We start from the raw sequence: 24,069 nt of genomic DNA, 5'->3' as shown, positions 1-24,069 counted from the left end.
TTTTTTAACTTGGGACCCGCGGTCCGTAGTTTGGGGACCCCTGATTTACATTGTAGATTGTCACTGAAGGCATCACAACTATGAATGAACACGTGGAGTTATGTACCAAGGTGAAATAACTGAAAACATGTTTTATATTGTAGTTTCTTCAAAGAAGCCACCCTTTGCTCTGATTACTTTTTCGCACACTCTTGGCATTCTCTCCATGAGAGGTAGTCACCTGAAATGGTTTTCACTTCACAGGTGTCCTTGAAGCTCATCGAGAGAATGCCGAGAGTGTGCAAAGCGGTAATCAGAGCAAAGGGTGGCTATTTTGAAGAAATTAGAATATAAAACATAGTGTTGGAGCCAAAATTCCTCATTTGTTTATATTGTTTTTATTTTTATTTTCTCTAATTGATTGTTGGGTTCAGCATGTTTAATTTCCTTTTTGGCAGATTGCTCCGCCCACTTCCTGTTAAGAACCAGGAAGTGTTGACAGGGAGGTGACTGTTGCTATGGTGCGGTTACCATGGTAGCCTCCTTAAATTGGGTTCAGGTGTGAGCATGGGCAGGGCGATTGGAGGACAAACAGTTTTCGACCGTGGTCGTGGTCGTGGTCGTGTTCGTGTTCGTGACGTGACGTGGTCGTGTTCGTGACGTGGTCGTGTTCGTGGTCGTGTCATGTCGTATCGTGTCATGTGGTGACAATGATGTGATAATGTGCCAATCAAGGTCAGCATACTTTGTTATAGAATTTACATTTGATTTAAATTAGACGGATTGTCATATCCAAACACAGTTCTACAGTACTGGACATTCTATTATTTTCACGCGTCAAACTGGTCAACACAGTCGCCCTCGGTACCAGCCCAAAGGTAAGGGCTGTACACATAGTTTCAGTTATTTCACCCTTTTTTGTTAAATACATAACTCCACGTGTTCATTCATAGTTGTGATGCCTTCAGTGACAATCTACAATGTAAACAGTCATGAAACTAAAGAAAACACATTGAATGAGGAGAATGTGTGGTCAAACTTGTACACGTACAACATAATCATAGACAGTTGTCTCTGCTGGTTGTTGCTGTTTTCCTTTGCGCAACATGACCACTTGATCTCCCGCAATATTATTTATTGCAATTTCTAATCCCTGTTTTTTTTGTACGTTATTACGTTAGAGTAAGCAATTAGCATATAATCAAAAGATTAATCCGGTGTATTTTTGTCAGGCCGGATCCACCTGCTGCAGTGTCTTCCTTGCCGCAGCCCGCAGGGACCCTGCCCTGTGTGTGGTTTTTGTAATCCCCCCCCTGATGAACACGCACTAATACTCGCTTATCTTACACTGTAAACAATTACTTTTTGGGATCCCGGCGGAATAAACAGCATGAAGATTATCCCCCTAAAGTCTTTGTTGTGGCCCTGATTTGTGTTAACCTCAACCTGGGTGGGATGGATACTTGCAAGACACATTCTGCTGTCATTTTTTATTTGTATTTAATGCGCATACAAAAGTAAACATTGGCAGGTGCAAAGGCAGCAATATATGACAAAACAAGACGGCAGCTAAAGAAGGACTTCCCTATTCGTCCCTGAAAAAAACCCTTAAAAGTGCTCCCCCTCTGGTCAACATATGAAATAAAAAGTGTGTGTAAACATTTGAAGTGCTCCCCCTCTGGCCAACATATGCAATAACAAGTATGTGTAAGAAATAGAAATGTGCCCCCTTTGGCCAAAATTAATTTAAAAAAAAAGAAAGAAATATACGTATGGAGACATACTGTAATAACTTGAAGTAAATAATGAAGATTAAAAACCAATTACAAAAAAAAAAAGAACTAAAAGCAGTCTTTTTCTCACACTGTATAAAATTGAAAACAATTTCTCATATTATTTATGTTTCTGTAATATTGCAATATTTTCTCGTAAAATTATTACTTTTTAATGCAAAATGGTGACATTTGTCATATAAAATTCCGACTTTTATCACAATATTGCCAATTTTTTGGTTGTTCTTGTAAAATAAAATAAAATAAAAAATACAATACATTTTTTTTTTGAGTGAAATGATGACTTTTGTCATAATTTTGCCAAGTAAAACTCCGATAATGAAATAATAAAACTTAAAAATGTTGGTAATGTTATATAAATAGAAATGCGCCCCCTTTGGCCAAATTTAATAATAAAAAAAACAATTTCTCATATTATTTATGTTTCTGTAATATTGCAATATTTTCTCGTAAAATTATTACTTTTTAATGCAAAATGGTGACATTTGTCATAAAATTCCGACTTTTATCACAATATTGCCAATTTTTTGGTTGTTCTTGTAAAATAAAATAAAATAAAAAATACAATAATTTTTTTGAGTGAAATGATGACTTTTGTCATAATTTTGCCAAGTAAAACTCCGATAATAAAATAATACAACTTAAAAATGTTGGTAATGTTATATAAATAGAAATGCGCCCCCTTTGGCCAAATTTAATTAAAAAAAAATAAAAATAAGTATGTGTATAGAGACATACTGGAATAACTTGAAGTAAATAATGAAGATTAAAAACCAATTACAAAAAAAAAGACGAACTAAAAGCAGTCTTTTTCTCACAATGTATAAAATTGAGAACAACTTCTCATATTATTTATGTTTCTGTAATATTGCAATATTTTCTCGTAAAATTATTACTTTATGTAAAATTATTACTTTTTAATGCAAAATGGTGACATTTGTCATATAAAAATACCGACTTTTATCACAATATTGCCAATTTTTTTGTTGTTCTTGTAAAATAAAATAAAATAAAAAATAAAAAATTTTTTTTTGAGTGAAATGATGACTTTTGTCATAATTTTGCCAAGTAAAACCCCGATGATAAAATAATACAACTTAAAAATGTTGGTAATGTTATATAAATAGAAATGCGCCCCCTTTGGCCAAATTTAATTAAAAAAAAAAAAAAAAGTATGTGTATAGAGACATACTGTAATAACTTGAAGTAAATAATGAAGATTAAAAACCAATTACAAAAAAAAGAACTAAAAGCAGTATTTTTCTCACAATGTATAAAATTGAGAACACTTTCTCATATTATTTATGTTTCTGTAATATTGCAATATTTTCTCGTAAAATTATTACTTTTTAATGCAAAATGGTGACATTTGTCATATAAAATTCCGACTTTTATCACAATATTGCCAATTTTTTGGTTGTTCTTGTAAAATAAAATAAAATAAAAAATACAATACTTTTTTTTTTGAGTGAAATGATGACTTTTGTCATAATTTTGCCAAGTAAAACTCCGATAATAAAATAATAAAACTTAAAAATGTTGGTAATGTTATATAAATAGAAATGCGCCCCCTTTGGCCAAATTTAATAATAAAAAAAACAATTTATCATATTATTTATGTTTCTGTAATATTGCAATATTTTCTCGTAAAATTATTACTTTTTAATGCAAAATGGTGACATTTGTCATATACAATTCCGACTTTTATCACAAGATTGCCAATTTTTTGGTTGTTCCTGTAAAATAAAATACAATAAAAAATACAATACATTTTTTTTTGAGTGAAATGATGACTTTTGTCATAATTTTGCCAAGTAAAACTCCGATAATAAAATAATAAAACTTAAAAATGTTGGTAATGTTATATAAATAGAAATGCGCCCCCTTTGGCCAAATTTAATAATAAAAAAAAAAAAGTATGTGTATAGAGACATACTGTAATAACTTGAAGAAAATAATGAAGATTAAAAACCAATTACAAAAAAAAAAGACGAACTAAAAGCAGTCTTTTTCTCACAATGTATAAAATTGAGAACAATTTCTCATATTATTTATGTTTCTGTAATATTGCAATATTTTCTCGTAAAATTATTACTTTATGTAAAATTATTACTTCATGTAAAATTATTACTTTTTAATGTAAAATGGTGACATTTGTCATATACAATTCCGACTTTTATCACAAGATTGCCAATTTTTTGGTTGTTCTTGTAAAATAAAATAAAAAATAAAAAAATACATTTTTTTTGAGTGAAATGATGACTTTTGTCATAATTTTGCCAAGTAAAACTCCGATAATAAAATAATAAAACTTAAAAATGTTGGTAATGTTATATAAATAGAAATGCGCCCCCTTTGGCCAAATTTAATAATAAAAAAAAAAGAAGTATGTGTACAGAGACATATTGTAATAACTTGAAGTAAATAATGAAGATTAAAAACCAATTACAAAAAAAAAGAAGAACTAAAAGCAGTCTTTTTCTCACAATGTATAAAATTGAGAACAACTTCTCATATTATTTATGTTTCTGTAATATTGCAATATTTTCTCGTAAAATTATTACTTTATGTAAAATTATTACTTTTTAATGCAAAATGGTGACATTTGTCATATAAAAATACCGACTTTTATCACAATATTGCCAATTTTTTTGTTGTTCTTGTAAAATAAAATAAAAAAAAAATAGAATTTTTTTTTTTTGAGTGAAATGATGACTTTTGTCTTAATTTTGCCAAGTAAAACTCCGATAATAAAATAATAAAACTTAAAAATGTTGGTAATGTTATATAAATAGAAATGCGCCCCCTTTGGCCAAATTTAATTTAAAAAAAAAAGAAGTATGTGTACAGAGACATATTGTAATAACTTGAAGTAAATAATGAAGATTAAAAACCAATAACAAAAAAGAAGAAGAACTAAAAGCAGTCTTTTTCTCACAATGTATAAAATTGAGAACAATTTCTCATATTATTTATGTTTCTGTAGTATTGCAATATTTTCTCGTAAAGTTATTACTTTATGTAAAATTATTACTTTTTAATGCAAAATGGTGACATTTGTCCTAAAATTCCGACTTGTATCACAATATTGCCAATTTTTTGGTTGTTCTTGTAAAATAAAATAAAATAAAAAATACAATACATTTTTTTTTGAGTGAAATGATGACTTTTGTCTTAATTTTGCCAAGTAAAACTCAGATAATAAAATAATAAAACTTAAAAATGTTGGTAATGTTATATAAATAGAAATGCGCCCCCTTTGGCCAAATTTAATTAAAAAAAAAAAAAAGAAGTATGTGTACAGAGACATACTGTAATAACTTGAAGTAAATAATGAAGATTAAAAACCAATAACAAAAAAGAAGAACTAAAAGCAGTCTTTTTCTCACAATGTATAAAATTGAGAACAATTTCTCATATTATTTATGTTTCTGTAATATTGCAATATTTTCTTGTAAAGTTATTACTTTATGTAAAATTATTACTTTATGTAAAATTATTACTTTTTAATGCAAAATGGTGACATTTGTCATATAAAATTCCGACTTTTATCACAATATTGCCAATTTTTTGGTTGTTCTTGTAAAATAAAATAAAACATAAATAAAAATAATTTTTTTTCGAGTGAAATGATGATTTTGTCATAATTTTGCCAAGTAAAACTCCGATAATTATTCTAATATTACCAACATTTTTAAGTTGTATTGTTTTATTATCGGCGTTTTACTTGGCAAAATTATGACAAAAGTCATCATTTCACTCAAAAAAAATTTTTTTTTATTTTTTAATTGTATTTTATTTTACAAGAACAACAAAAAAATTGGCAATATTGTGATAAAATTCGGGAATTTTATATGACAAATGTCACCATTTTGCATTAAAAAGTAATAAGTTTACATAAAGTAATAATTTTACCAGAAAATATTGCACTATTACAGAACGATAAAGAATATGAGAAATTGTTCTCAATTTTATACATTGTGAGAAAAAGACTGCTTTTAGTTCTTTTTTTTTTTTTTGTAATTGGTTTTTAATCTTCATTATTTACTTCAAGTTATTACAGTATGTCTCTATACACATATTTCTTTTTTAAATTTTTATTAATTTTGCCCAAAGGGGGCGCATTTCTATATATATAATATTACCAACATTTTAAAGTTTTCTTTAAAAATTGTGACTTTGGTCGAGTAAAATGACGACTCTTTTCATAAAATTGTCAAAATGTTAAGCTTTTCTTGTAAAATTGCGACTGTTATTGAGTAACATTCCAACTTTTATCATAATATTGCACAATTGTTCAGTTGTTTTTGTAAAATTTTGACTTGCGTTGAGTAAAATTACGACTGTTATTATAATGCCGCCAAAATTCACTGTTTTTCTTGTGAAATTGTGACCTTTTTTTTTTTTTTTTTTCTCCCCCCCGTGTTCTGTAGATGTCCCTGGCTGGCCGTGACCATCTGTCCCGCTGTGCCGCCATGCTGTGCCGTCCTCTTCCTTTTCGTGCTGGCCAACTTCACCATGGCAACCTTCATGGACGCCGGCGTTCTCCCCACAGGTTGATGATGTTAACCCTAGCTTTTTTTTCTGACTGTCTTCATGTGGCGTCTTCCTTGTCTCAGCGGACGAGGACGAGGACAAGGACGACGAATTCCGGGCGCCGCTGTACAAGAACGTGGACGTGAGGGGCATCCAAGTGCGCATGAAGTGGTGCGCTTCCTGTCACTTCTACAGACCGCCGCGCTGCTCGCACTGCAGCGTGTGCGATCGCTGCGTGGAGGTCAGTGGAAAGCACACACTGCACAGTTCCACGACCATATATGGAAGAAACGATAAAAATAAATAATATACATGGGCCAAGATGTTTAAGTTAAAGTACCCATGATTGTCACACACACACACACACACACGAGGTGTGGCGAAATTATTCTCTGCATTTGACTCATCACCCTCGATCACCCCCTGGGAGGTGAGGGGAGCAGTGAGCAGCGGTGGTGGCTGCGCCCGGGAATAATTTTTGGTGATTTGACCCCCAATTCCAACCCCTGATGCTGAGTGCCAAGCAGGGAGGTAACGGGTCCCATTTTTATAGTCTTTGGTATGACTCGGCCGGGGTTTGAACTCACAACCTACCGATCTCAGGGCGGACACTCTAACCAGCAAGGCCACTGATAAACCTTAGATTAGCATTTTTTTGCGGTAGGTCCTTAGAACAGCCGGGCACTCCTGTCATGTGGACGATCTTTGTTTTGCATAAGGTCCTTATAAAAAGCAGGACTTTTCTGTGTATTGAGGATCTTTGGCTCAAATTTTAGCAGTAGGAGCTAAAAAAAAAAAAAAAACAGCACTCGTGTCAAATAGAGAATCTTTGACTGGCCTCAAAAAAAAAGTATACTTGTCATGTCGAGGATTTTAACTAGTGTTTTTGTCGCCGGTCCCTAAGAACAGCAGAACTTGTTATATAGATGATCTTTGACCAGCATTTTAGAAGTAGGTCCTTAAAGACAGTGTTCCTGTAATAGAGGATCTTTGACTGTTTTAATAGCGTATCCTTAAAAACAGCAGAACATTCTTGTTGTATGGACGATCTTTGACTAGAATTTTAGCAGTAGGTCCTAAAAAACAGAGCTCGTGTCAAATAGAGAATCTTTGACTGGCCTTAAAAAAAAGTGTTCTTGTCATGTGGAGGATTTTGACAAGTGTTTTTATAGCCGGTCCCTAAGAACAGCAGAACTTGTGATATAGATGATCTTTGACCAGCATTTTAGCAAGAGGTCCTTAAAAAGAGTATTCCTGTCATAGAGGATCTTTGACTGTTTTTATAGTAGGTCCTTAAAAACAGCAGAACTTTCTTGTTATATGGACGACCTTTGACTAGAATTTTAGCAGTAGGTCCTAAAAAACAGAGCTTGTGTCAAATAGAGAATCTTTGACTGGCCTTAAAAAAAAGTGTTCTTGTCATGTGGAGGATTTTGACAGGTATTTGTAGCCGGTCCCTAAGAACAGCAGAACATGTGATATAAATGATCTTTGACCAACATTTTAGCAGGAGGTCCTTAAAAGCAGTGTTCCTGTCATAGAGCATCTTTGACTGTTTTTATAGCGGGTCCTTAAAAACAGCAGAACATTCTTGTTATATGGACGATATTTGACTCAAATTTTATCAGTAGGTCCTTAAAAAAAGTGTTTCTGTCATGTCGAGGATTTTGACAAATGTTTTGTTACAGCTTTATTCCGAAATAATTTGTTGACAACCCCTAAAAGTAGCAGAAATATTTGTTGTATAGACAACTTTTGACTAGCTTTTATGCACTAGGTACTAAAACCAGAGCACTCCTGTCAAATAGAGGATCTCTAATTGACCTTAAAAAAAAATTATTGTCATGTCGAGGATTTTAACGAATGTTTTTGTAGCCGGTCCCTAAAAACAGCAAAATGTTGTTGTTGTATAGACAATCTTTGACTCACATTTAAGCATTAGGTACTAAAAACAGAGCACTTCCATCAAATAGAAGATCTTTGACTGACCTTAAAAAATTTTTTGTCATGTGGAGGATTTTGACTAGTGTTTTTGTAGCCGATCCCTAAGAACAGCAGAACTTGTGATATAGATGATCTTTGACCAGCATTTTAGAAGTAGGTCCTTAAAGACAGTGTTCCTGTAATAGAGGATCTTTGACTGTTTTAATAGCGTATCCTTAAAAACAGCAGAACATTCTTGTTGTATGGACGATCTTTGACTAGAATTTTAGCAGTAGGTCCTAAAAAACAGAGCTCGTGTCAAATAGAGAATCTTTGACTGGCCTTAAAAAAAAGTGTTCTTGTCATGTGGAGGATTTTGACAAGTGTTTTTATAGCCGGTCCCTAAGAACAGCAGAACTTGTGATATAGATGATCTTTGACCAGCATTTTAGCAAGAGGTCCTTAAAAAGAGTATTCCTGTCATAGAGGATCTTCGACTGTTTTTATATTAGGTCCTTAAAAACAGCAGAACTTTCTTGTTATATGGACGATCTTTGACTAGAATTTTAGCAGTAGGTCCTAAAAAACAGAGCTTGTGTCAAATAGAGAATCTTTGACTGGCCTTAAAAAAAAGTGTTCTTGTCATGTGGAGGATTTTGACAGGTATTTGTAGCCGGTCCCTAAGAACAGCAGAACATGTGATATAAATGATCTTTGACCAACATTTTAGCAGGAGGTCCTTAAAAGCAGTGTTCCTGTCATAGAGCATCTTTGACTGTTTTTATAGCGGGTCCTTAAAAACAGCAGAACATTCTTGTTATATGGACGATATTTGACTCGAATTTTATCAGTAGGTCCTTAAAAAAAGTGTTTCTGTCATGTCGAGGATTTTGACAAATGTTTTGTTACAGCTTTATTCCGAAATAATTTGTTGACAACCCCTAAAAGTAGCAGAAATATTTGTTGTATAGACAACTTTTGACTAGCTTTTATGCACTAGGTACTAAAACCAGAGCACTCCTGTCAAATAGAGGATCTCTGATTGACCTTAAAAAAAAATTATTGTCATGTCGAGGATTTTAACGAATGTTTTTGTAGCCGGTCCCTAAAAACAGCAAAATGTTGTTGTTGTATAGACAATCTTTGACTCACATTTAAGCATTAGGTACTAAAAACAGAGCACTTCCATCAAATAGAAGATCTTTGACTGACCTTAAAAAATTTTTTGTCATGTGGAGGATTTTGACTAGTGTTTTTGTAGCCGATCCCTAAGAACAGCAGAACTTGTTATATAGATGATCTTTGACCAGCATTTTAGAAGTAGGTCCTTAAAGACAGTGTTCCTGTAATAGAGGATCTTTGACTGTTTTAATAGCGTATCCTTAAAAACAGCAGAACATTCTTGTTGTATGGACGATCTTTGACTAGAATTTTAGCAGTAGGTCCTAAAAAACAGAGCTCGTGTCAAATAGAGAATCTTTGACTGGCCTTAAAAAAAAGTGTTCTTGTCATGTGGAGGATTTTGACAAGTGTTTTTATAGCCGGTCCCTAAGAACAGCAGAACTTGTGATATAGATGATCTTTGACCAGCAATTTAGCAAGAGGTCCTTAAAAAGAGTATTCCTGTCATAGAGGATCTTTGACTGTTTTTGTAGTAGGTCCTTAAAAACAGCAGAACTTTCTTGTTATATGGACGACCTTTGACTAGAACTTTAGCAGTAGGTCCTAAAAAACAGAGCTTGTGTCAAATAGAGAATCTTTGACTGGCCTTAAAAAAAAGTGTTCTTGTAATGTGGAGGATTTTGACAGGTTTTTGTAGCCGGTCCCTAAGAACAGCAGAACATGTGATATAAATGATCTTTGACCAACATTTTAGCAGGAGGTCCTTAAAAGCAGTGTTCCTGTCATAGAGCATCTTTGACTGTTTTTATAGCGGGTCCTTAAAAACAGCAGAACATTCTTGTTATATGGACGATATTTGACTCGAATTTTATCAGTAGGTCCTTAAAAAAAGTGTTTCTGTCATGTCGAGGATTTTGACAAATGTTTTGTTACAGCTTTATTCCGAAATAATTTGTTGACAACCCCTAAAAGTAGCAGAAATATTTGTTGTATAGACAACTTTTGACTAGCTTTTATGCACTAGGTACTAAAACCAGAGCACTCCTGTCAAATAGAGGATCTCTGATTGACCTTAAAAAAAATGTATTGTCATGTCGAGGATTTTAACGAATGTTTTTGTAGCCGGTCCCTAAAAAAAGCAAAATGTTGTTGTTGTATAGACAATCTTTGACTCACATTTAAGCATTAGGTACTAAAAACAGAGCACTTCCATCAAATAGAAGATCTTTGACTGATCTTAAAATTTTTTTGTCATGTGGAGGATTTTGACTAGTGTTTTTGTAGCCGGTCCCTAAGAACAGCAGAACTTGTGATATAGATGATCTTTGACCAGCATTTTAGCAGGAGGTCCTTAAAAAGAGTGTTCCTGTCATAGAGGATCTTTGACTGTTTTTATAGTAGGTCCTTAAAAACAGCAGAACTTTTTATATGGACGAGCTGTTTGACCACAATACCCAGCAATATGTTTGGACTGGAGGAGAAAAGGTGAGGCCTTTAATCCCAGGAACACCATGCTTGCCGTCAAGCATGGTGGTGGTAGTATTATGCTCTGCGCCTGTTTTGCTGCCAATGGAACTGGTGCTTTACAGAGAGTAAATGGGACAATGAAAAAGGAGGATAACCTCCAAATTCTTCAGGACAACCTAAAGTCATCACTAATACACGCCCATACCATCACAGATGCTGGCTTTTGAACTTTGCGCCGATAACAATCCGGATGGTTCTTTTCCTCTTTGTCCCGGAGGACACGACGTCCACAGTTTCCAAAAACAATTTGAAATGTGGACTCGTCAGACCACTGGACACTTTTCCACTTTGCATCAGTCCATCTTAGATGAGCTCGGGACCAGCGAAGCCGGCGGCGTTTCTGGGTGTTGTTGATAAATGGCTTTCGCTTTGCATAGTAGACATTTAACTTGCACTTACAGATGTAGCGACCATCTGTAGCTACTGACAGTGGTTTTCTGAAGTGTTCCTGAGCACATGCGGTGATATCCTTTACACACTGATGTCGCTTTTTGATGCAGTACCGCCAGAGGGATCGAAAGTCACAGTGATTTCTCCAGATTCTCTAAACCTTTTGATGATATTGCGGACCGTAGATGGTGAAATCCCTAAATTCCTTGCAATAGCTCGTTGAGAAATGTTGTTCTTAAACTGTTCGACAATTTGCTCACGCATTTGTTGACAAAGTGGTGACCCCTCGCCCCACCCTTGTTTGTGAATGGAAGCTGCTTTTATACCCAATCATGGCACCCACCTGTTCCCAATTAGCCTGTTCACCTGTGGGATGTTCCAAATAAGTGTCTGATGAGCATTCCTCAACTTTCTCAGTCTTTTTTGCCACTCGTGCCAGCTTTTTTGAAACATGTTGCAGGCATCAAATTCCAAATGAGCTAATATTTGCAAAAAATAACAAAATTTTACCAGTTTTAACGTTATATATCTTATATTTGCAGTCTGTTCAGTTGAACATAGGTTGAAAAGGATTTGCAAATCATTATATTCTGTTTTCATTTATGATTTACAGAACGTGCCAATTTTGGGGTTTTGTAGGAATATGCTCATGAAAAAAAGGGTAATTTGCTCTCCAGGGTCGGAATTTCAAAGTGTTTTTTTAACGAGTGGCCTGCAGCAGCAACGTTAGTGTTGAGTGTAAAAATGGCGACAGATGTAGTGGACAATGAATACGAATGAAAAAGATGATAGTGTGTGGGGGAAAAGGCAATAAAAAGGGATTTTTGCGTGTGTGTGTGTGTGTGTGTGTGTAGCGAACGACGGACAGAGCGTGATGAAGGGAGAGATCTCAATAATCAGGTTAATCCTCCCGCTCCCGTCCTTTGTAGCCTCGCTAGGAATTCAATTTCTCAGAGAGTCTGTATTAAAAAACAAAAACCCCCCCCCCAAAAAATGTGTGATTTTGGTCCCTGCAGGACTTTGACCATCACTGTCCTTGGGTCAACAACTGCATCGGGAGGAGGAACTACCGCTACTTCTTCTTCTTCCTGCTGTCCCTCACCGGTCACATGGTCTGCGTCTTCAGCTTCGGCCTCCTCTACGTCCTGCATCACACGGACGACCTGTGGAAGCTGCACTGCGCCGTCACGTATCCTTCTTTAAGTCCAGAATGTCCTCTGGCGTGTTTAAGACTTTTCCTTCACGGCCCTCACAGTTTGTCGGTGGTCAGTATCTCAGGGCTCTTTCTCCTCCCCGTCCTCGGCCTGGCTGGATTCCACCTTTTCCTGGTGTCCAGGGGCCGCACCACCAATGAACAAGTCAGTGGCAATACCCCAATAACAGACAAAAACTAACAACAATCAATGAGCCTCCACGACTTTGCACAACAAATATACCAATCATTTTATTTTTAACATAAATGAACATTTGATGTCGATTTTTTTTTCTTTATTTTTCTCAAGCCGCTGCCCCTCACTTTTCATAGACTTCCTGGTCACTTTGAATACTCCTGTATCATCTAAAAAAATAAGTAAAGACTTAGACTTAGACAAACTTTATAGATCCAATTTTAACATGTGATAAAATCTGATAAAAATCTTTAAAAAAAAAAAAAAAAAAAAAAGTGCATCTGGAAAGTATTCACAGTTCTTCATTTCTTCCACATTTTATGTTACAGTATTATTCCAAAATGGAATCAATACATTTTTGGTTTCAAAATTCTTAAAACAATACCCCATAATGACAATGTGATTTTTTTTATTTTATTTTGCAAATTTATTAAACTTTTTTTTTTTTTTTTTTTAAATCACATGTACATAATTATTACAGCCTTTGGTCAATACTTTGTTTATCATGCATGTTTGGCAGAAATTACAGCCTCAAGTCTTTTTGAATAAGATGGCACACCTATCTTATTCAAAAAGTATTGAGCAAAGGTTGTGAATACTTATGATTTTTGTAGTTTTTTAAATTTCTTTTAATACATTTGCACGATTAAAAAACAACAACTCTTCACTTTGTCATTATAGGATATTGTGTGTAGAATTTTGAATAGAAAAAAATAATTCATTACATTTCGGAATAAGGCTGTAACATAACAAAATGTGGAAAAAGTAAAGCAATGTGAATAATTTCTGGACGCACTTTATAACTTTAAAAAAAGAAGAAAACTATATGACCAAATAAGGACATGTATTTTTTTTTAGATTTTTAGAAAAAAATACTTAAAAAATATTTGTGAAAATATATTGTAAAATAAAACATATTTCAGGATATGAAAATGCTTTTTAAAAACAGTACATATCAGCTAAATACATTGATTGGAAAATCCTATTAAAAATAGGAAAACATGTTTAAAAATGTATTCAAAGTAGGAGCAAATATTCCAAATTAATATTTAAAACATATGAAAAAATAAAAAATTCCCTAGCTTTAAATAACTCATTGAATCATATCATATGCCTTCTAAACAGTCCTAACTGTCAGGTTCAAACACTGATGACATCTATTAATCAGACAAGAAGCAAGGAATCATGCAGAGACAGAGTTCAATTTAACTCATGAGGAGAACGCATGGAGCTGCACACTTAGTCACAGTCTCGCCCTACGCTCTAAGGTTCAGCTCCTGCGTCCCTCTATTTATTCAGGAGTTCCACAGTCAACAACACTAAGGCCGCCTCTAAAAGGAGTGGTCACATACACTATTGTTCAAAAGTTTGGGGTTACATTAAAATATCCTTATTTTTGAAGGAAAAGCACTGTACTTTTCAATGAAGATAACTTTAAACTAGTCTTAACTTTAAAGAAATACACTCTATACATTGCTAATGTGGTAAATGACTATTCTAACCGCAAATGTCTGGTTTTTGGTGCAATATCTACATGGGTGTTTAGAGGCCCATTTCCAGCAACTATCACTCCAGTGTTCTAATGGTACAATGTGTTTGCTCATTGGCTCAGAAGGCTAATTGATGATTAGAAAACCCTTGTGCAATCATGTTCACACATCTGAAAACAGTTTAGCTCGTTACAGAAGCTACAAAACTGACCTTCCTTTGAGCAGATTGAGTTTCTGGAGCATCACATTTGTGGGGTCAATTAAACGCTCAAAATGGCCAGAAAAAGAGAACTTTCATCTGAAACTCGACAGTCTATTCTTCTTCTTAGAAATGAAGGCTATTCCATAAAAATGTTTGGGTGACCCCAAACTTTTGAACGGTAGTGTATATTATACAAAGCAGGTCCAGGACGCACAATACGTGACGGAATGTGCTGGGACCTTGTGATTTCGCCTTGTTCCCGCTTCGTCTGCGTGTTGTCATCTTATCTTCGTTGAGGTCCTTGAAGTCTGTACTTCGTCTGTGGGCTGTCATCTTATCTTCGTTGAGGTCGTTGAAGTCCTTGGCTGTTAGCGGGCTCAAACAAAGATAACATCTGTGACTGAGGTCACCCCTCAGACAAGAAGTTTTGTCCTTGCATAGATTAGAAAAGTCTAACTTGAGCACAACAGCTAATAACTAAAGCAATGGACTTTAAGCATACTAAAGTTAGTGTGATAATATATACATAGTTATTCTAACACTAACCCGCTTTGTAAAAATAAAATGCAATTATTAAGCTACTAATGTATCAAAGTGCCCCCCAACAACCAGCCTCATACCATTTTCTGATTTAAAAAAAGGGTGTACAAATGTAGTTTGGCACCAAATTATTGAATTAATATTGGAATTGTATCCATATCCATAAGCCATTTTATTTGGCTGTGCTTTATTGCAGGTAACTGGGAAGTTTCAGGGTGGAGTGAACCCGTTTACACGCGGTTGTTGCAACAATCTGGAGTATTTGATCTGCAGTCCCTTCTCGCCAAGGTAAGTGCTGTCGGTTTTTGCTGCTAAAGATTTTTTTTTTCCACAAATGGTTCCTTCGTCCTTCAGGTACGCAGCCAGACCTCGCAGGAAGTCAGTCATCCACATCCAGCCTCCCTTCCTGAGACCTGAGATTGACAGGCAGGCGTCAGTCAAAGTCACGGACAACGGCAATCACAGCCAGGACCTTCAAAACCGAGTAAGCTCAAGCATGCAAATTGTGTTGTCTGAACATGGCCCACCTCTCACATCTTTTACATTTGTCTTTCGTCAGCGTTCCTCTGCTGGAGCCGTGGAGCTGTCGGATGGGAAACAGCAGAAAAGTCCGCCTCCGCTGCCACCGAAACCTGAACACGGGCTGCTGAAAAGCCACCTGGTATCCATGGAAGGTACTCTAAAGAGCAGGGATTCTCCACAATAACATTAGAACACAGCAGATGTTGGACTTTTACTCTGAAACATGGTGGAAGTAGTCTTTTACTCTGAAACATGGCGGAAGTAGTCTACTGCACATGTAGCAGCTTCTTTCTTCCTTCCAATTGTGCAGAGATGGGACATCACACCAAGTCCATCATCCCTGTGTCCATCCCCACCGTCCCACAGCTGCGGCCTGTCCTGGAGGCCATATCTAGGGGATCGTCACCCATTCCTCCAGAGCAGGTACATGCATCGTGACATGACAGTAACATGATTGTAAAATGACGGTAACATAATAATAACATGTTTGTTACATGATAGTAAAATGACAGTAACATCATAGTAATATTATAACATTACAATAACATGATAGTATAATGACGGTAACATGATTGTAAAATGACGGTAATATGATAATAACTCGTTTGTTACATGATAGTAAAATTACGGTATCATCATAATAATATTATAACATTACAATAACATGATAGTAACATGACGGTAACATGATTGTAAAATGACGGTAATATAATAATAAATTATTTATTTATTTATTTATTAATATAATAATAATATGTTTGTTACATGATAGTAAAATGACAGTAGCATCATAGTAATATTATAACATTACAATAACATGATAGTAAAATGACAGCAACATGACTGTAACATGATTGTAACATGGCGGTAACATGATAATAACATGTTTGTAATATGATAGAAACATGTTTGTAACATGATAGTACAATGACAGTAACATGATAGTAATATTATAACATTGCAATAACATGACAGTAACATGACTGTAACATGATGGTAACGTGTTTGTAATATGATAGAAACATGATAATAACATGTTTGTTACATGATAGTAAAATGACAGTAACATCACAGTAATATTATAACATTACAATAACAGGATAGTAACATGACGGTAACATGATTGTAAAATGACGGTAACATGATAATAACATGTTTGTTACATGATAGTAAAATGACAGTAACATCATAGTAATATTATAACATTACAATAATATGATAGTAACATGACAGTAACATGACGGTAACATGATTGTAACATGGCGGTAATATGATAATAACATGTTTGTGACATGATAGTAAAATGACAGTAACATCATAGTAATATTATAAAATTACAATAACATGATAGTAATACGACAGTAACATGATTGTAAAATGACGGTAACATGATAATAACATGTTTGTTACATGATAGTAAAATTACGGTATCATCATAATAATATTATAACATTACAATAACATGATAGTAACATGACGGTAACATGATTGTAAAATGACGGTAATATGATAATAACATGTTTGTTACATGATAGTAAAATGACAGTAACATCATAGTAACTTTATAACATTACAATAACATGATAGTAAAATGACAGCAACATGACGGTAACATGATTGTAACATGGCGGTAACATGATTGTAACATGTTTGTAATATGATAGTAACATGTTTGTAACATGATAGTACAATGACAGTAACATGATAGTAATATTATAACATTGCAACAACATGACAGCAACATGACTGTAACATGATGGTAACGTGTTTGTAATATGATAGTAACATGATAATAACATGTTTGTTACATGATAGTAAAATGACAGTAACATCAAAGTAATATTATAACATTACAATAACATGATAGTAACATGACAGTAACATGACGGTAACATGATTGTAAAATGACGGTAACATAATAATAACATGTTTGTTACATGATAGTAAAATGACAGTAACATCATAGTAATATTATAACATTACAATAACATGATAGTAACATGACGGTAACATGATTGTAAAATGACGGTAATAGAATAATAACCTGTTTGTTACATGATAGTAAAAAGACAGTAACATCATAGTAACATTATAACATTACAATGACATGATAGTAAAATGACAGCAACATGACGGTAACATGATTGTAACATGGCGGTAACATGATAATAACATGTTTGTAACATGATAGTAACATGTTTGTAACATGATAGTACAATGACAGTAACATGATAGTAATATTATAACATTGCAATAACATGACAGCAACATGACTGTAACATGATGGTAACGTGTTTGTAATATGATAGTAACATGATAATAACATGTTTGTTACATGATAGTAAAATGACAGTAACATCACAGTAATATTATAACATTACAATAACAGGATAGTAACATGATTGTAAAATGACGGTAACATGATAATAACATGTTTGTTACATGATAGTAAAATGACAGTAACATCATAGTAATATTATAACATTACAATAATATGATAGTAACATGACAGTAACATGACGGTAACATGATTATAAAAATGACGGTAATATGATAATAACATGTTTGTTACATGATAGTAAAATGACAGTAACATCATAGTAATATTATAAAATTACAATAACATGATAGTAACATGACAGTAATATGACGGTAACATGATTGTAAAATGACGGTACCATGATAATAACATGTTTGTTACGTGATAGTAAAATGACAGTTACATCATAGTAATATTATGACATTACAATAACATGATAGTAACATGACAGTAACATGACGGTAACATGATTGTAAAATGACGGTAACATGATGATAACATGTTTGTTACATGATAGTAAAATGACAGTAACATCATAGTAATATTATGACATTACAATAACATGATAGTAACATGACAGTAACATGACGGTAACATGATTGTAACATGACGTAACATAATAATAACATGTTTGTAATATGATAGTAAAATGACAGTAACATCATAGTAATATTATAACATTACAATAGCATGATAATAAAATGACAGTAACATGACGGTAACATGATTGTAACATGACGTAACATGATAATAACATGTTTGTAATATGATAGTAAAATGACAGTAACACCATAGTAATATTATAACATTACAATAGCATGACAGTAAAATGACTGCTACATGACGGTAACATGATTGTAACATAACGGTAACATGATTGTAACATGATGGTAACATGATAACAACATGTTTGTAATATGATAGTAACATGTTTGTAACATGATAGTAAATTGACAGTAACACCATAGTAATATTATAACATTACAATAACATGATAGTAAAATGACAGTAACATGATGGTAACATGTTTTTAAAATGACGGTAACATGATAATAACATGTTTGTATTATGATAACAACATGTTTGTTACATGATAGTAAATTGACAGTAACATCATAGTAATATTATACCATTACAATAACAAGATAGTAAAATGACAATAACATGACAGTAACATGATTGTAACATGACTGTAACATGACGGTAACCTGATTGTAACATGACGTAACATGATAATAACATGTTTGTAATATGATAGTAAAATGACAGTAACATCATAGTAATATTATAACATTACAATAGCATGATAGTAAAATGACAGCAACATGACGATAACATGATTGAAACATAATGGTAACATGATTGTAACATGATGGTAACAGGTAACATGATAACAACATGTTTGTAATATGATAGTAACATGTTTGTAACATGATAGTAAATTGACAGTAACATCATAGTAATATTATAACATTACAATAACATGATAGTAAAATGACAGTAACATGATGGTAACATGATTGTAAAATGACGGTAACATGATGACAACATGTTTGTAATATGATAATAACATGTTTGTTACATGATAGTAAATTGACAGTAACATCATAGTAATATTATAACATTACAATAACATGATAGTAAAATGACAGTAACATGACGGTAACATGATTGTAACATGACGGTAACATGATAATAACATGTTTGTAATATGATAGTAACATGTTTGTAACATGATAGTAAAATGACAGTAACATCATAGTAATATTATAACATTACAATAGCATGATAATAAAATGACAGTAACATGACGTAACATGATTGTAACATGACGGTAACATGATAATAACATGTTTGTAATATGATAGTAACATGTTTGTAACATGATAGTAAATTGACAGTAACATCATAGTAATATTATAACATTACAATAACATGATAGTAAAATGACAGTAACATGATGGTAACATGATTGTAAAATGACGGTAACATGATGACAACATGTTTGTAATATGATAATAACATGTTTGTTACATGATAGTAAATTGACAGTAACATCATAGTAATATTATAACATTACAATAACATGATAGTAAAATGTCAGTAACATGACGGTAACATGATTGTACCATGACGGTAACATGATAATAACATGTTTGTAATATGATAGTAACATGTTTGTAACATGATAGTAAAATGACAGTAACATCATAGTAATATTATAACATTACAATAGCATGATAGTAAAATGACAGTAACATGACGGTAACATGATTGTAACATAACGGTAACATAATTGTAACATGATGGTAACATGATAATAACATAATAATAACATGTTTATAATATAATATGTATATGTTTGTAACATGATAGTACAATGACAGTAACATGATAGTAATATTATAATATTGCAATAACATGACAGTAAAATGACAGTAACATGACGGTAACACGATTGTAACGTGTCAGTAACATGATAATAACATGTTGGTAATATGATAGTAACATGTTTGTTACATGATAGTAAAATACCAGTAACATCATAGTAATATTATAACAATACAATAACATGATAATACAATTATAGTAAAATGACAGTAACATGACAGTAACATGATTGTAACATGGCGGTAACATGATAATAACATGTTTGTAATATGATAGTAACATGTATGTAACATGACAGCACAATGACAGTATCATGATAGTAATATTATAACATTGCAATAACATGACAGTAACATGACAGTAACATGATGGTAACATGTTTGTAATATGATAATAACATGATAATAACATGTTTGTAACATGATAGTAAAATGACATTAACATCACAGTAATATTATAACATTACAATAACATGATAGTAACATGACGGTAACATGATTGTAAAATGACGGTAACATGATAATAACATGTTTGTTACATGATAGTAAAGTGACAGTAACATCATAGTAATATTATGACATTACAATAACATGATAGTAACATGACAGTAACATGACGGTAACATGATTATAAAAATGACGGTAATATGATAATAACATGTTTGTTGCATGATAGTAAAATGACAGTAACATCACAGTAATATTATAAAATTACAATGACATGATAGTAACATGACAGTAGTATGACGGTAACATGATTGTAAAATGATGGTAACATGATAATAACATGTTTGTTACATGATAGTAAAATGACAGTAACATCATAGTAATATTATGACATTACAATAACATGATAGTAACATGACAGTAACATGACGGTATCATGATTGTAAAATGATGGTAACATGATAATAACATGTTTGTTACATGATAGTAAAATGACAGTAACATCATAGTAATATTATGACATTACAATAACATGATAGTAACATGACGGTAACATGATTGTAAAATGACGGTAACATGATAATAACATGTTTGTTACATGATAGTAAAATGACAGTAACATCATAGTAATATTATGACATTACAATAACATGATAGTAACATGACGGTAACATGATTGTAAAATGACGGTAATATGATAATAACATGTTTGTTACATGATAGTAAATTGACAGTAACATCATAGTAATATTATAACATTACAATAACATGATAGTAAAATGACAGTAACATGACGGTAACATGATTTTAACATGACAGTAACATGATTGTAACATGACGGTAACATGATTGTAACATGACGGTAACATGACAATAACATGTTTGTAATATGGTAGTAACATGTTTGTAACATGACAGCACAATGACAGTATCATGTTGGTAATATTATATCATTACGATAACATGATAGTAACGTGACAGTAACATGATGGTAACATGGTTGTAACCTGATGGTAACATAATAATAACATGTTTATAATATAATACTTACATGTTTGTAACATGATAGTACAATTACAGTAACATGATAGTAATATTAAAATATTGCAAAAACATGACAGTAAAATGACAGTAACATGATTGTAACATGACGTAACATGACGGTAACATGAAAATAACATGTTTGTAATATGATAGTAACATGTTTCTAACCTGACAGCACAATGACATTATCATGATAGTAATATTATATCATTACGATAACATGATAGTAACGTGACAGTAACATGATGGTAACATGGTTGTAACTTGATGGTAACATAATAATAACATAATATAATATGATACTAACATGTTTGTAACATGATAGTACAATGATAGTAACATAGTAATATTATAACATTGCAATAACATGACAGTAACATGACTGTAACATGATGGTAACATGATAATAACATGTTTGTAATATGATAGTAACATGTTTGTAACATGATAGTAAAATGACAGTAACATGACAGTAATGTGACAGTAACATGATAATAACATAACATAACAGCAACATGATTGCAATATTATAGCATTACAATAACAGAATTGTAACATGATACTTACTTGATAGTAACAAGATAGTAACATGGTAGTAGCAGTAACCGAATAGTAACAAGAAAGTAACTGGATAGTAACATGAACATGATAGGAAGAGAACTGTGTCGTGATAGTAACGTTACAGTAACAGGATGTTACCAAGGTCAAGTGGGTGTATACAAGGGGCGGGCTAATCTAGATAAGGTGTGTCAGGGGTGTTCTTACATGTCCATGAGGTCATTACAAGCCCACCTCTTGGATAGATTGTTCTCATGTTTGTCTGTCATAAACAGACTCTAGGTAACATTTTACTGTTACAACATCATTAAAAAGGTCATAAAGGGGACCTTCTAATATTGCCCACTTGTGGAGTACATTGTGGTTGTCTACAGTCCGAGGGTCCCCCCTATGTAACATTTCCTCTCGGCCCACGTGACCAACATATGTCCATGTCCTTGTGTGGTGCAGCTGCTGAAGGCCTCAGAGCAGCAAGTGGGCAACAAAAGTCCGGACCGGAACGGAAGCCCCCTGAGAGGAGTCCTGCCCCTCCTGAAGGCCACCAGCACCATCTCAGGCTCGGTGCAGTTCAGCTCCATGACCCTCAACTCGCGCTCGCTCAAACATGGCCGTCACCACGGCTGCAAGTCCCAGCTGCCCGCCCAGCACACTGACGGCCCCGCCTCCTCCGGTGTGCTGGCCAACCACAGCAGTTACGACAACCTGACAGACCCCCAGTGCGGGGCTCCGAGGGCCCGCCCGGCAGTCAGCTTCTTCATGAGCTTGGGCCCCGACGGCAGCGTGGTGCAGAGACCGCCCCCTCTGGCCTACACGCCCCAGGTCTACAGCCCCGTCTTCGTGGGGGTCGCCCGCCACTCGCCTCAGCCCAGAGACACCTCCCCTTCCCTGCAGGGTCTGGCCTCCCGGGACCCGTCCCCGTCCTTCCCTGTCGGCTACATCCAAAGAGAGCCTCCCTTCGCGGGGTCAGCTCTGGCAATGCGAGACATGAAGACCCACAGCCTGAGCTCCACCCCCCAGAAGTCCACCGCCTCACTTTACGACTCCCTCTCCAAAAGCCTCATCTCCTCCATCCACGAGCGGCGTGAGATGGAGGACCGGGAGCGGATGCTGCGCCTGCACGCCAGGTCCCAGGCCCTCTTCGGCCCCGACGCGTCCGTCTACGACGTCCCCTGCAGGAGGAGCCTCCCGCCGGACAGCGCCCGGCCCCAAGGCGCCCGGGGGCCCACCCCTCCCGCTTACGGCTCCAGGGAGTTCCTCATGAGCACGGGGGTCCTGGGTTACGGCCTGAGGACGTCGCCTCTCTCCAGCTCGTCCACGTCGTCTCTGAGCCGCGGGCCGAATAGAACGCAGAGCGGCAGCAGCTGCAGCCTCCAGGGTAAGGCGCCCTCGTCCTCGCCGGGCTACTGTCCTCCTGAACGACAACCGTCAACGTGCACGCTGCCTCGTTTACCTTCTTCCAGCACCTCCGGCGCCGCCCCTCCGTACGCTTCCTACGGCACTGCAAAGAGACCCTCGCTCGCTGAGGGGAAGGACGAGGTCAGCCTGGGAGCCTTGAAGTGACACTCAACCAATCATCTTGCACAGGACTGAAATATATCACAATATCTCACTTTCACTGTTTTTTTTTTTAACCTGTTTTGTTATTGCTTTTGTGAAACAACACCACCGTGGTCTCCCAATGAAATGTATTTACCAGTATTGTGTTTATATATGAATAAAACTATTTTGTAACTCTCACTTTTCTACTTCTCGGCTGTCATTAAAAACGACGTATGCTCACAGTAGGTGTACCTAATCAAAAGGCAGGTAAAATATCACATATTTTCACGTGTGTGAGGAAATCTATTTGCTATTTATTCATTTATTTTTTAGCACAGAATGGTAACCTGATGATGAAA

At 34.5% G+C, this 24,069-nt stretch overlaps 1 protein-coding gene across 2 annotated transcripts in view; it reads left to right on the top strand.

Moving 5' to 3' along the window:
• Window positions 1–24,069, top strand: part of zdhhc8a (zinc finger DHHC-type palmitoyltransferase 8a) — a 47,482-nt gene extending 23,413 nt beyond the window's left edge. The window contains exons 1-9 of one of the 2 annotated variants that reach the window (XM_062032204.1): window positions 315–714; window positions 6,206–6,327; window positions 6,392–6,549; window positions 12,287–12,628; window positions 15,087–15,178; window positions 15,245–15,374; window positions 15,450–15,564; window positions 15,723–15,835; window positions 22,622–24,069. In XM_062032204.1, the coding sequence (XP_061888188.1) occupies window positions 701–714; window positions 6,206–6,327; window positions 6,392–6,549; window positions 12,287–12,628; window positions 15,087–15,178; window positions 15,245–15,374; window positions 15,450–15,564; window positions 15,723–15,835; window positions 22,622–23,731 (2,196 nt within the window). In that variant the 5' untranslated portion in view covers window positions 315–700 and the 3' untranslated portion in view covers window positions 23,732–24,069. Of the gene's footprint in view, window positions 1–314; window positions 715–6,205; window positions 6,328–6,391; window positions 6,550–12,286; window positions 12,629–15,086; window positions 15,179–15,244; window positions 15,375–15,449; window positions 15,565–15,722; window positions 15,836–22,621 lie in introns of those variants that run through there. The other variant, XM_062032205.1, reaches the window with a different exon arrangement.

This window comes from Entelurus aequoreus, linkage group LG21, assembly GCF_033978785.1.
Source record: "Entelurus aequoreus isolate RoL-2023_Sb linkage group LG21, RoL_Eaeq_v1.1, whole genome shotgun sequence".
Lineage (NCBI taxonomy): Eukaryota > Metazoa > Chordata > Actinopteri > Syngnathiformes > Syngnathidae > Entelurus > Entelurus aequoreus.
The sequence above is the reverse complement of the archived record's forward strand: the minus strand, read 5'-3'. Positions and strand labels throughout refer to the sequence as shown.